Source organism: Mesitornis unicolor, unplaced genomic scaffold, assembly GCF_000695765.1.
Source record: "Mesitornis unicolor isolate BGI_N332 unplaced genomic scaffold, ASM69576v1 scaffold40400, whole genome shotgun sequence".
Lineage (NCBI taxonomy): Eukaryota > Metazoa > Chordata > Aves > Mesitornithiformes > Mesitornithidae > Mesitornis > Mesitornis unicolor.
In genome coordinates, this window is record NW_010159657.1 from 1 (window position 1) to 12,688 (window position 12,688).

Genomic DNA, 12,688 nt, shown 5'->3' on the forward strand with positions numbered 1-12,688 from the left:
CCAACTCCTGAGATTCTGTGATTCTGTAAAGAAAGGAAATATCTCTGTGGACATGAAACAGTGCCTGAAAGTCCGGAGCTAACTGTGGTTCTGGAGGTTCTCTTCCATTCCCAGTGAGGTATTGTTGAGATGTCCCAGGCAATAGCCCTTGCCACACAATCAGGATCTCTGGTAAAGCTTCATGATATTCTCATCATGAAGCTTTTTCCACACCTGCTTCTCCAGGCCAAAGTCATGATTAGTGTAGAAAATCAGACGTTTCCAGTCTTTGTCATAGTAGTGATCCGAGTACTTCTCGTGATCCTTCGTGATATAGCCGTAGGCACTCACCTGGGAGAGACAGAGAGCTCACTGGGGAGAGGTACTGAGGACGGAGGAAGCTCAGTGAAACACAGGACATAGCTCCCAAATGAGGAGGGAGCACAGGACAGGGATGTCAGTCAGGGCTTCTCCAAGTGACCCTCCATGGGGGTCCAGAAGGACCAGACTGTGAGGACTGGCTCCAGAGAGCCTGCTCTCCTCTCATGGCCTCCCAGGGACGTAGTTCTCAGGCCACAGCCAGCTTCACAACCTCTATGTGAAGTATTTTGGGAATGTTTCCTCTTGTCTTCAATCTGCTCCTTCACAGCTGACAAGAACCCATATACTCTCAAGACAAGTGTTAGGCAGGGTTGAAGCCACTCCTGCTCTGCCCAGTTATCCTATCCCCCCTTCCAGACAGTGCTGTGTACAAGAATCATCGTACCCTTACCCGGTCACAGAGATGAAGGGCAGTCAGCAGCAGGAAGGCCCCGGTTGTGGGCCTGTACAACCGCCAGTAAGGCTTTTCCAGAGTTTTAGATTTTAAAAACCTGCAGCAGGAGAGATGAAAGCACAGAGCAGTTGCTGGGTGTCATGGTTCAAGCTGGGCACACCTCATCCCCCTGTGACCTGTGTAGCATCTTCCCTCCTTGCAGCCCTGATTGGGGCCATATGGGGCATTTCAGACAAGCCACAAGTAACCCCATACGTGTGTACGATTGCGTGCTCAGTAAAGCAGCCCAGAATGCTGCATCACCTCCACTGCACCCTAAGCCCAGCTCTATGAAAGTGGCAGGTCTTGAAGCAGTGGAGATAAAGAGGGGCTGGATTAAAGGATCTTGAATGTTAAAGTCCACTCTTAAATCTGTCCTTTGCCTTGCAATGCAGAAGGAGCTTTGAAGCTCCCTGGTATATCCTGCTCCCCATCCACATTTAAGAGTGAGACGAGACATAGGAAAGGTGCAGAGGAGGGTCACAAAACCTGCTAGGAGCTGCAGTGTTTTATGGCAGCAGTTGCTAGGAAGGTAGGAATTCACACCAGGAAAAAAAATAGCATTTGAGCCCTCTTGGCCTTGGAAAGGACCCAAGTCAGAGGGGAGGTGGCAGAACAAGCAGGGAGGTGTAAGCCATCTGGCACTGCATTTGCCTTTTCTAAGAGGTGGCATAACTCAGCTCTCAAGGAGACTGAAGGGTAAACGCAGCCAAAGGAGGGGTCAACAGGAGCTCTCCCTACATCTCTGGGTCACATGTGGCCCACGATTGGCAGATCTTACAGTGACAGTGTCCAGCAGCTTGTGAAAAAGATTAGAGAGGCAAAGAGCAGCAGCCAGAACAGGCAAATGGGATACTGAAGTGCCTATTTTTGTGCTTGAGGGAGTCAAGAAGGGATCTTGGGAAAGAAGAGTTGTTACAGAGCCTTCCTCCAAGGTGGTAAGCAATGGGTAACATAAGAGATTGGTCCCGAACCAGATCAACTATTCTGGCACTTCAGCAACACTCTGACCATATCTTAAGCTGCCATTTGCCCAGGAGCTCTTTTGGACGCAGAAAGTCAATCTACCAGATGGCTGCCTCTCCAGCTCACAGATGCTGGATGTCTACAACCACTAACATCCCACTGCAGCACCACAGAGAATTTTAACTCACTGCCCACTGATGAAGCTTACCCCAGATCTGCTGGTCTGGCTAAACTGCAGTTACAACGGAGTGAGCTGAGAGGAGAGAGCCCAGAGACAGAGATGGCACTGGCCAGAAAAAATAAGCCTGTTAGAGCACATAGGCCCTAGCTCACCTGTTTTTCATGTATCTGAGGAAATCGGGGTGAACAACCAGGTATCTGTTCATCGTGAAATCTTCAGCGAATCTCTCCCGGGGTCTCTGCCTAAGGACAGGAATGGGGAAACTCAGGGTAAGTCCTGTATTTCATCACAGCTGGAAAGCATCAGCTTCAAGAGAAGAACCACAAAAAAAGTTGTTATTCTACAACACTTCCCAGAATACGACAAAACCTCCATAACCTGTGTGCATTGCAGAGGAAGAGATCAGGGAGGAGTGGTAACAACAGGAGACAGGAATATCAAAAGCATGTGTGTGTATAGATAAGAACTGGTGAAACCAGGCCTTCATCCATGAGTAGGACACCAGGTACAGACACCAGAGCAGACATGAGCATGTGGTCATGCCAGAGGACCACAAAGCTTTCTCCAAGATCTGGCCACACATCATTGAAATCAGCTGCTTCTGAAAAGGAGATGTATTGGTTACAGCAGTGCTCAGAGATGGGGGGGGAAATAAGATATTTCTCCAGACAAATCTGCCAGGCGAGGGAGGCTTTAACCTGGCTTTACCCTGGCCTGCACCTCAGCAGGGCTGAGCACTGTGGAGAGAAAGAGGGCACAGCAGAGAGCTCCAAACCAAGGGTGTAGGGGTAGGGCCAGTTTGTTTTACCCGTAGTGGTTCAAGAATCCTTTCCTGATGTCCTTGTTCAGCAAAAGAGCCTTCAGCCACTCATAGTCTCTAGCTCCCTCCAGGAAATGAATGTATCTGACATGCTAAAAGAAAAAGTGAGCATTAATGAATAGCACAAGAGACATATCCTTTAAAAACAAAAAGCGAGCAGGCATCTAGGCTCACTGAGTTTCTTGAATATGCATCTTTGGTCTGCAGATTTTAACCAACCCACAGAAGCAGAATGGAGACAACATCTGGTGTGCAGCTACTTCTACATGCCAAAAGGCTAGGGTAGGACTGACGGAGCTCACCACTGTGAATATTTGCTATGAGCCAAGCCAATGCTGGTTTCCTCACTAAAGGCAATGCTAAAGCATTAGCTCAGTCCCTTTGCTCCTCATGCACGGTAAGATCAGAACTGAAGGCCACAGACTAACAGCATCCCATCAAAGCAGTGCATGCATATAGCATAGACCTGACTTACTTTTCCCTGTGGGATGTTCCTGAACCCTCTGTGTCCCAAGACCTGGAGAGAGGAAACCAGGGAGTAGGCAGTGAATCCATAAAAGGAGGTTTTTGTTCCCACATCTTTTTCATAACCTTTTATTACAGCCCCGCTCACCCTGGCCAAGGAAATCAAACAGAGGAGCAGGGTTAGCAGATGACCATTGAAAATACTCACATCCATGTTTATAACAGGAAAAGACAGCATTGGTCTGGAGGAAGGGAGGATTAGGCCCATTTTGAGCTACACCTCTCTTGATCTGCAGGAGAGCTCCTGCTTTGGAGATGGCTTTTTACAGCTCATCTGTGAACCCAGGCCCTTCCTGTGTGTTTAGGAACTTTCTGATTCCTTTTTGGTTTTTCATCTCCTCCTGCCATCAGTCATTTTGTGACCTGGGAGTCAGTGCAATAGTAGAAGAGGTGAAGTTATCCAGCTGTAATTATCTGCTAGCCAGAATATGCCAGCTGTGTATCTTTTTTTAGAAGGAAGCCTGCCTTACCGGAAGACATAGTCGTGGGAGTCAATCTCCTGGCCCATCCCAGAGTTATTCAGTATTCCTCCATTCCCCACGACAGCACAGCTGATGCATGTTGGCACACTGTTATTGCTGCTGGCCAGGAGCAGCTGCTGGTGGGGATTCAGGGGCAGCAGGGTCATGACCTCCTTCACCACTGTGAAGCAAACATGGTGGAGAGTTAACATCAAGAGCCTTCAGGATGGACACAGTGAAACCATCACAGTTTCCACCACGAGATCCACTCAGCCTGCTGCCTTTGACAGAAAGATGCTGCAAACCTCCAGCTACTTGGCATAAGGTTCCTGTCGGGAATTTGATGGTGCCATCCTGACATGTCCTGAGGGACTCACATGAATAATCCAGCTCCATGAAGCCATACGGAGGTGCAAAATGCTCCAGGCGGTTCCACTCGCTGTCATTGAAGTATCTCTTGTCTGTGAAGAGCATGATGTTGGGCAGGAAAAGATCTCGCAGCCAGTCAGACTTGGCAGCTTTGGCCCTCACCGATTCAGAGCAGGTCTTGAAAAACAAAAAGAAAACAATAAGGACTGATTAGCAGGGAGCTGATAAACCTGACTGAACACCAGTGCTTGTGTGTGAGATTACTGGAAAGAAGCACAGAAATTCCAGTGGCACATCATCCATTCCCCTCAGTGTACCCATCACCATGAGGTGTAATTTCAGCATTCCATCAATAACTAGCTGGTGAAAAGTCACCTACAAAGAAGCCAGAGAGACTCCAGGTCTCTGAGACTTAGCTCTTCAGAACAAAAAGCTTGCCATGCTCACATGTTTTACTGGCTTTGGGCCTCATTAGCTTATGCAAATTAATATCTGTAATAGGTCTACCCTAAACATAGCAAATAAGGCTACCAGTCCTTGTTGGCAATCCCCTGATGCGCCTCGCAAAATCCTGGCCTGAGTGTACATGAGCAAACAGATTGAGGAACATATGAGATCAGATCACCACTATCACTCTCTTTAAAGATAAGAAAAAGCATGCAAACAACCTTTTCAATATAATAAATGAACCACAGAGAAGGCCGAGAAGGGAATCCAAGCCAGCTTATCCTCTCTAACAACAGAGGTCTCATTGCAGCTGGCAAGAGTTAGGCTGTGTGTGCAGAAAGAGAGCAAAAAAACTCCACTGCACTGGATTTTCTGCCGAGTCAATTTGGGCTTTACTATCTCTGACATCTTCCCCAACCCCCTACTGAAATACAATGCAGGAGACCAAATGGACCTGCATGCCCAGCTCAAATCCCCAGCAATGACCAGACTGCACTACCAAAGCCTTGCTGTGTGCTCCACAGCTGAGCTGAGCTCCCTGTTTCAGGTGAGGATGACAATCCACCTTAGACAGCCCTCATTCTGCCTGTCACTACAGGAGTGCAATGAGAACAACATTGTGGAGGATTTCATGTTGGCATTATTTCACTTGCAGCCCATTTCATATCCAGAGAGAGGGACTTCCCCTTTCAGCTCAAGTACTTTGTACTTGGTATTTCTTGTGCCTCCACAGCTAGGCTGGATCACTATCAGAGGAACAAGGGAAAAGTCTGATCATGTAGGAAAGGAAGGAGGTGGGAGTGCTTCTAGTCACTCTCTCTCCCTCCAGAATTAGAGATCAGATTTGGCAGCAAGAACGAATATGTGATGTCTGGATCCACATCTTCACTGAATACCCTTCTGCGTGCATTTCCTCCTCTTTTCCGTACAGATGAAGGATTTTCCCCACTGTCTCTGCTGTTCTGCACACCCAGATGCTCTACAGCCTCAGTTACAGTGATGTTCTCAGCTTCCTGCTGTGAGATGTTGCCTCACATTTCTCTGCCAGCTCCTGCTCTGCACTTCTGAGATGGCTGCACAAGCTCTGCTGCTCATCAGATGAGAAGATGGGAACATCTGGCAGTCAATGGGCAGGATCCTGGGGACATAACTCCACTGTGTCTACAGGCAGTGACACTGGGCAGGAGGGGTGAGGTACTGTCTCACGTGGCATATGCACTCTTAGCCATGTAATTCACCCACTCCCATTTGTATTCTGGGTGTCTCGAGACCATGGGGAGCCCAGGAAGAAGGATGCACATCCTCACCACAGCCTGGATCATCTGCCAGGCCCTTTTGCAGTGACTCAGTAAGGCCAGGCCAGCGCATGAGCTCAGGCGTTTAACAGCCAAGTTCCACATTTAATAGTCACAGACCTTTGGATAACAGAGGGATCTTCGGGGCCAGCTGCTCCTCTCAAGCAGCTCAATGCCTCACTGAAGAGCACATCCCATCAGGAAAAGAATGGCTCACACTGCCAAAATGGGAAACAGGCAACAACATCAAAATACCGCAAGGGAGAGAGAACTCAAAACTAAAACATCAAAACAATAAAAATCACCCTAGGAATTTCTATTGGCCCAGGTCATCTATCTCTGCTCTCTGCATGTCTGCCAGGGCATTCTGGCCACGCTGGGGTTGGGGAATGGGATTAAATTCTTCAAGAGTAGCCCCTGCTCCAGCAGGAGAGGTCTGAGCAGAACAACATGGTGCCTGCAGCCCTGACAGTTCCCTGGAGCAACATCTACACTCCTCCTTAATGCCACCAAAATGACATGTGGCAATGGTGGAAGATTGTGGCACCGAGACTTTAGGCAAATGGCTCACCTAAGACCCATGAGCTAGAAGAGGACTCCCCCTGCTCACCTGCCTATACCCTCCCTCCTTCCTGAGCACATGAGCAGTGTGTAAAGGCCACTTACACCCATGTATAAAGACCTTCCTCGCTCTAGAGAAGGCTACCTGCCTGTCCAAGCCTTCCAGCAACAGGGATGCCAGGGAAAACTGCTTTGGGTAAGCTCTACCAGCATAAAATGGGGGACAGAGACAGTACTGTGCACCACAACCTGCCCCAACTGCTTGCTGGGAACTTCACTATAGTTTATGACTTTCCTAAAGGCTCTATTTCTGGACCCAAGCAACTACGAGATGCTCAAATTTAATTTTAAATTGGTTTCAAACCCTCATAGCTACAAAGGAAAGGTCAAAAGTATGGTCAGAACAAGAGTTCAGTGCAAAGCAGAAAATAAAAGACAGGCTTTCAATTCCATGGCTGTTAAGATATCCTAATGGTGGGCAATAGGCTTACTGTTTTGGAAGATCACATCAGGAATATGACCTACACAGGCAGAGGTGACCACAAGAACTAACCTACAGAACAACACTCCCAACAAACAGGATCTGTAAGACAACTTTGAAGCTCTGCAAGTGCTATGACCTTGACAGGTACAACTGTATCATTTGAGATTCTCATCTTCACCTCTACCAAAATACTTTATCTGTGCTGACCAGGCCTATAGTTGCTCCTATTTAACAAAGGGGAACAAAGCAAGACGTGCTGAATGCCAGATCTGTTAGGAATTATTTGCTCTGCTGTGATGATGGTTCAATGCATAGTAAGAAAATCCTAGATAGCAACCCAACATGCTGGGACCATCTGAGTTGCGGAGCTCTGAATGGGTAAAGAATCTGCGGGCTCACTATGGGCGTCTACGTACAGGGTGGAAAAGGTGAGTTGGCAACCTTGGGAAAGACTCTCCTCTTGTTGATAATAAACCACAAGAACTGTAAAAAAGTTACCTTTTAACTATCCTTTCTCCAATGGGGCACACACACATAGTTGAATTTTTGCCAATATTGACAGACAACCTTAAAGATGGGAACAGTCTCCACCCTACTTTCTCCAAAGCAGGCAGGTACATGCTTATCAATCCTCATCTAACCCTTTGACGTTATTTTGACTTTAATGCAAGCAACTAACAAAGTCTCTGTTCCTGTGTACTGAGACCCTCCTCGCCATCACTGCCAGCGTCATTCTTCGCGGCCAAGCACAGCATTAGCGTCACTGCCGCCTCACTGCTGCCAAAGCTTTTGACTTGCTCTGGTATGGATGTGCTCAGGTGAACAGGCACACAGTGGCATTCCTATTCCTGTTCCCTCACCGTGCCACTGCTTGTTGTCTTTAGCTGGGCTGCATAAACCAAAGATAAAGGCAAATCTGGGCATTGTAAACCTGAGCCTTCATAGGAATGCAGATATTCAGTTTCCCAAGAGATCAGGGGAGAAATGGGATGCCTGTATGAAGACATATAGGTGGCCAGACACCTAATGCCTGCCTGTAGGCATCACAAGACTAGGTGTGACCCAACTTACCACTCCACAGGGAACATATATGCTGCACTGTATGCATAAATCCCCTATGCAATATATCAAGGCATCTCAGAGTGGGACCACCTTGTATCATGTTTAGAAGGAGAGATATTTTCCACAGCTTCTGGTGCACCTGAGCTCCAGAGAAGGCTGCTCGGGCTGACTTTCAAAGGAACCCATAGAAATGCGTGCAATTGCAGTAAGTTCCCATACTAGAGCATGGTGGAAGACTGGCCAGGCTATCTGAGACATACATACAGGTCTTCCTCTCTAGGTCCCAGCAGCACCTGCATATACCAGTGACTTGACCTACCAGCTTGGAGATCACGCTTGACTGCAAAGGGCACACATACCCAAGGGACAGCAGACAAGGACGTCAACAGGGAAGCATCATTCTTGGCAAACATACGCAGCCATCACACCTACCGATGGTGGAGATGCGTTGTCCAGCAGGTACTTGTCCTCGAAATCCCACTGTGGCTCAGACTTAAAGTCAGCAGCCCTCAGTTTCTTCTTCTGTGTCACTGCAGCAGCCTGAGTAACTGGTTTTACAGTTTTCACTGATGCAGGAGGCTCTTTTGGCTTTGTGTGGTCTTCGGATATGTTGTTTTCATGAGCTTCCTTCACCTCGGAGGATGGTTTCACTGTTGTCTTCTTCTTGGCTCCCTCCACCTCAGGAATTGATTTCACTATTGTCTCTTCCTTGGCTTCTTTCACCCCTAGGGGTGGTGTCACTGCTGTTTTCTCCTTGTTTCCCTGCACCTCAGGGGCTGTTTTCACTGTTGTCTTCTTGATTCCCTCCAACCTGGGGGGTGGTTTCACAGTCACGCTCTCCTTGGCTTCCTCCACCCTAGCAACTGGCTTCGTTATTTTCTTCTGCTCCTCTTTTCCTTCCCACCTTGATGTCCTCTCAACCATATCTTGTTTGAGACTTGTGATGCCTTTCCCCACAGTCATCTTTAAAAGGTTCCTTGAGTTCTCATTATCAGAATAGTTTAAACCCTGTTGCTCTTGGGTGTCCACTTGTAGCGTATCTGGGGCATGTTGGAAAATGGTAAATTGCCTAAATGCAATCAAAGGAAAAGCAGACACATCACACACACTTTCCACTGAACACGAACATCTTCCAGCTCATTTCTAGTGCTTTTGACTCTGAGCCCTGCTCTGTTCTTCAGAGCAACCACTGCACATGACCACCACACTCAGAAGATTTGCCTTGACAACTGCCACCAAGTTTCTGCAGGATGCTGTATGAATTCAATTTCATTTTCAACTTCGCTACCAAAGTGTTACTCAACTTTCCACACCATTCTGGCCTGAATACCTCTTATCTCCCCACTAAGCAAATCCCAGAGGCTACCCTCTCCTCTTCAGCACCTGGCTCATGAAACATCCACACGAGATGTAACTGCAAACCAGCACAGAACAGCGCTGGGCAGGACCCCTGGCAATGTCCCCAGAGCACTGCAGGGCTGGTTTGGAGATCCAGGACACGGCACAGGCCATGAAGGCAGCCATCTGGCTCTCTTCTCTGCCAACAGAGCCAAGTGTTTCAGCGACAGAGCATGAAGATCTTCCACAACTCAGTAAGGGAAGTCTAATAGGAAAAGAAACTCACTTTTTAACCATACACTTCTTGAACATTTGAGGCCACAAGGCACTTTTTCCTCTCTTTCTCCTGCTTAGCCAGATAATGCAATGGCATCATGCAGCACTTGCCAGGTATATGTCTTAAGACAGGCACTTTGAAGCTATTAAAATACACGCTAAAGCTTAAAAAATGTAAAATCTCTTGCATTTTCAGCAATTCCCTCTAATATTGCAGCTGTCCTGTTGCCTGATTCAAAGGCACAGGCAGGTACACGGATATCGTAGGAAGATACAGCTGTCAACAGCAGAAAGGCCACCTGCAACAAGACTTGGCTGAAACCCAGCAAACAAATCAATGCAGAAGTGGTGGGTTTTTGTCCCAAACAGTCATTCTTATCTGCACATGGCTGGAGGGTGGAACAGGAAAAAGGAAGGTGAAAAATTTCTGCAGCTGAGCTTTTATGTACAGCAAAGCTTTTCAGGATAAACCAGTATAGTACTGGCACTCTGATTTCACACTCATGTTCACCCTTTGCATGATGCATTTGTTTCTGAGAGCTGTGGGTTGCTTACAATGTGATAAATGAGAAAAAAAGGACCACTGCAGAGAGCAGGTGGTACAGAACAGTTCAATTGCTGCAGAAGCTTCAGAATAGTATGGCATTCATTAAAATGATTAGGAAATTATAAACTAAGGAGGCTTTTAAAAATCATTTTGCATCAGATAAATACTTGAACCTTTCCAGCACTATTTCGAAGAGGATGTGGTAAATGGCCTATCAGCTCTTCCTCTACCTCCTCTCATAATTGTTAGCCAGTTTCAACCAAGTATGCAGCAGTTGCTTTGTATTATAGTGCTTCATGTATAAACTTCTGTTACTCTTTACTGCCTAGTAAAAGGAAAGATTTGACACCTACAGTAAGTAAAGAGAAATTTGGTAAGGTAGATCAGGCAGCTTTTAAATCCCTGAATGATTTTCCATTGTATTTTTAGATGACATTTAAAATTTTGAAATTAAAGAGCAGAGGACAAATGAAACAGGACAGTGTAACAGTATGACATCCCCCCACCTCAGACCTTCTGTACTTGCTGTCTTGCAGGGCACAGATTTCACCCCAGCTCCATTACACTTTAATTTCAAATACTGTGCCAAACATACAGAGTCCAAAATGTAGAACCAAAGGCCTTTCATATCCAAAACCTTGCTCCCTGCAGTCAGACCCACATGGCCATGGCACTCTGCCTGCAGAGGACCCTGCTCTCCTGAGCAGCATTTTAAATCCAGACAACTGGGCAAAGCAGCTCATCAAACTTCAGGCTCTAGAGCCCAGCTGGCAAACAACTGCAGAAGCTCAATGATATTTACTGTCATTTTCCTTTCTGTTTACAAAGCCCTAGGACAAATAAAGTCATGAAAATGCTGCTTTGTGTATTTTATATTGCACATAAAGATACAGAAATAGACCTGACATGCAGATAACCACATACAGCTCATGCTTAATTGGGCTCTACTTAAGCTGTAAAGATAAGTACATTTCCATTATCTGAAACTACGGCAGAATTAAACGGCTTCACGCAGCTGTGCATGGAGAGTCAGTTCTTGTCCCAGCTCTGCCACTGATGGACTCTGTGATCAAGGTCAGATCAGTGCACTTCTCTACACCTTTTCCTTCTCCCCACCACTCTCGTGCAGATTCCGACCTCTCCAAATTGGCAGCTGTCCTCAAGATGTGGTCTCAACTCACCAGAGCTGAGCTAAACTCATGCCACCTTCAGAAGAGATGTAGGTGTTTCCCTGCCTGCACTCATAGCATCAGCCCTGAGAGGTCCAGCTGAAACCAAGCCAGATGAGCTCACTGGGAGAGCTGGGACCACGAGGGCTGGTGGGGAGGCTAAAGAGTTGTGCTCCCTATACACAGCACAGGGCACCAATGCGTAAGCGAGTGATGCTTGCAGTAGGAAAGGCTCAGATACCTGCAGTCCTCATGCAGGGAACTGCGCTTTCTGCCAACAGTGCTGGAGACATCTTACGTCTTGACGTCTACACTGCAATTCCTTCCATACCCATTCTTGTAAAATTTACTTGGTCACTTATATAAAAAATAATCTATATCTTGATCACGCCTGCATGATGTTGGTCTCTCAGTATGCAGAGTATTCTATTAGGAATCAGATGTTGAGCTCACTATGAATTCAAAGGTATCCCACCATATTCAATGCCCAGCAATGCAACTTGCACTAGGGCTGAATGAGGCCCTTCTGCGAGCCATCAGGAAAAGCGAATACTATGTAGTGCCAAAGTATGAAAACAGGTAGCATTAGTAAAGGTAAAGCTGCTCTCAAACAGCTACACAAGGAAACTCTGGAAACTAGCGATCCAGCAGAAGCAAGTTTCTGACTGTGGATCTGCTAACATTGTGCTCCCATTGTACACAACGTGGTCTGCTAAAGCAAAGTGGTCATCTAACTCAGATCAGAAGTGCACGTTTCAGGGTAAAAAGACACAGAGAGAGAAAGAAAGTGAGAACAAGCACTCTATCCAGACAGTGCTATCACAAGGAAGCAGGTCTCTTACCTGAAAATCCCTGTCTTAGACAAGTCAAAGAGGGAGCTGAAATAAGCAACGAAGACACAAAAATGTGTTAAAATGATGAGCCAAATGAAGGCTCTGGGAATTTTAGGAAGTCTTCTCCTGAAAAACCACATGGTGAAATGCCTGAGAGCAGCAGAGGCACTGCTGCTGCTGCCCAGAGGTGCTCACTTGGCAGCGCTTTCCAAAGGTGTGTTGAATGAGTGGGCTGGTCTTCTCTCTAGATTTCCCTAAAAGAACGTGCACACCCTCTCTCCCAACATTCCCAGGCACTTCGCACACAGATTCAATTTTTCAGACAAGAAAGCAGCTTTACACTGTTCCCGTCTATCACCCTAAGCTTACTGCAACACAAAAAGGGAAAGGAAACACCTTTTACTGCAAACAACAGAAGTTTCCTGTATTTCCCTTAATGAGATTAGTCTAGTGTAAAAAGGAAACCCTTTACCTTTAATTTGGTGGAAGCATCACTGGGAATATTTGTGTGAATTATGGAAGTAGCCACAGTTACAGTCAAAGACATTACTTTTCAGACCA

At 46.7% G+C, this 12,688-nt stretch overlaps 1 protein-coding gene across 1 annotated transcript; it reads right to left on the reverse strand.

Annotated features, from left to right (window-relative positions):
* Window positions 1-159: 159 nt before the first annotated feature.
* Window positions 160-12,267, reverse strand: ST6GALNAC1 (ST6 (alpha-N-acetyl-neuraminyl-2,3-beta-galactosyl-1,3)-N-acetylgalactosaminide alpha-2,6-sialyltransferase 1). Its single transcript, XM_010187340.1, has 9 exons — window positions 12,137-12,267; window positions 8,397-9,033; window positions 4,124-4,292; window positions 3,756-3,927; window positions 3,236-3,374; window positions 2,749-2,852; window positions 2,093-2,182; window positions 752-851; window positions 160-330 (listed from the first exon to the last, which is right to left on the reverse strand). Exons 1-9 carry the CDS (start codon window positions 12,265-12,267, stop codon window positions 160-162), a joined length of 1,713 nt encoding a protein of 570 aa, XP_010185642.1.
* Window positions 12,268-12,688: the final 421 nt, after the last annotated feature.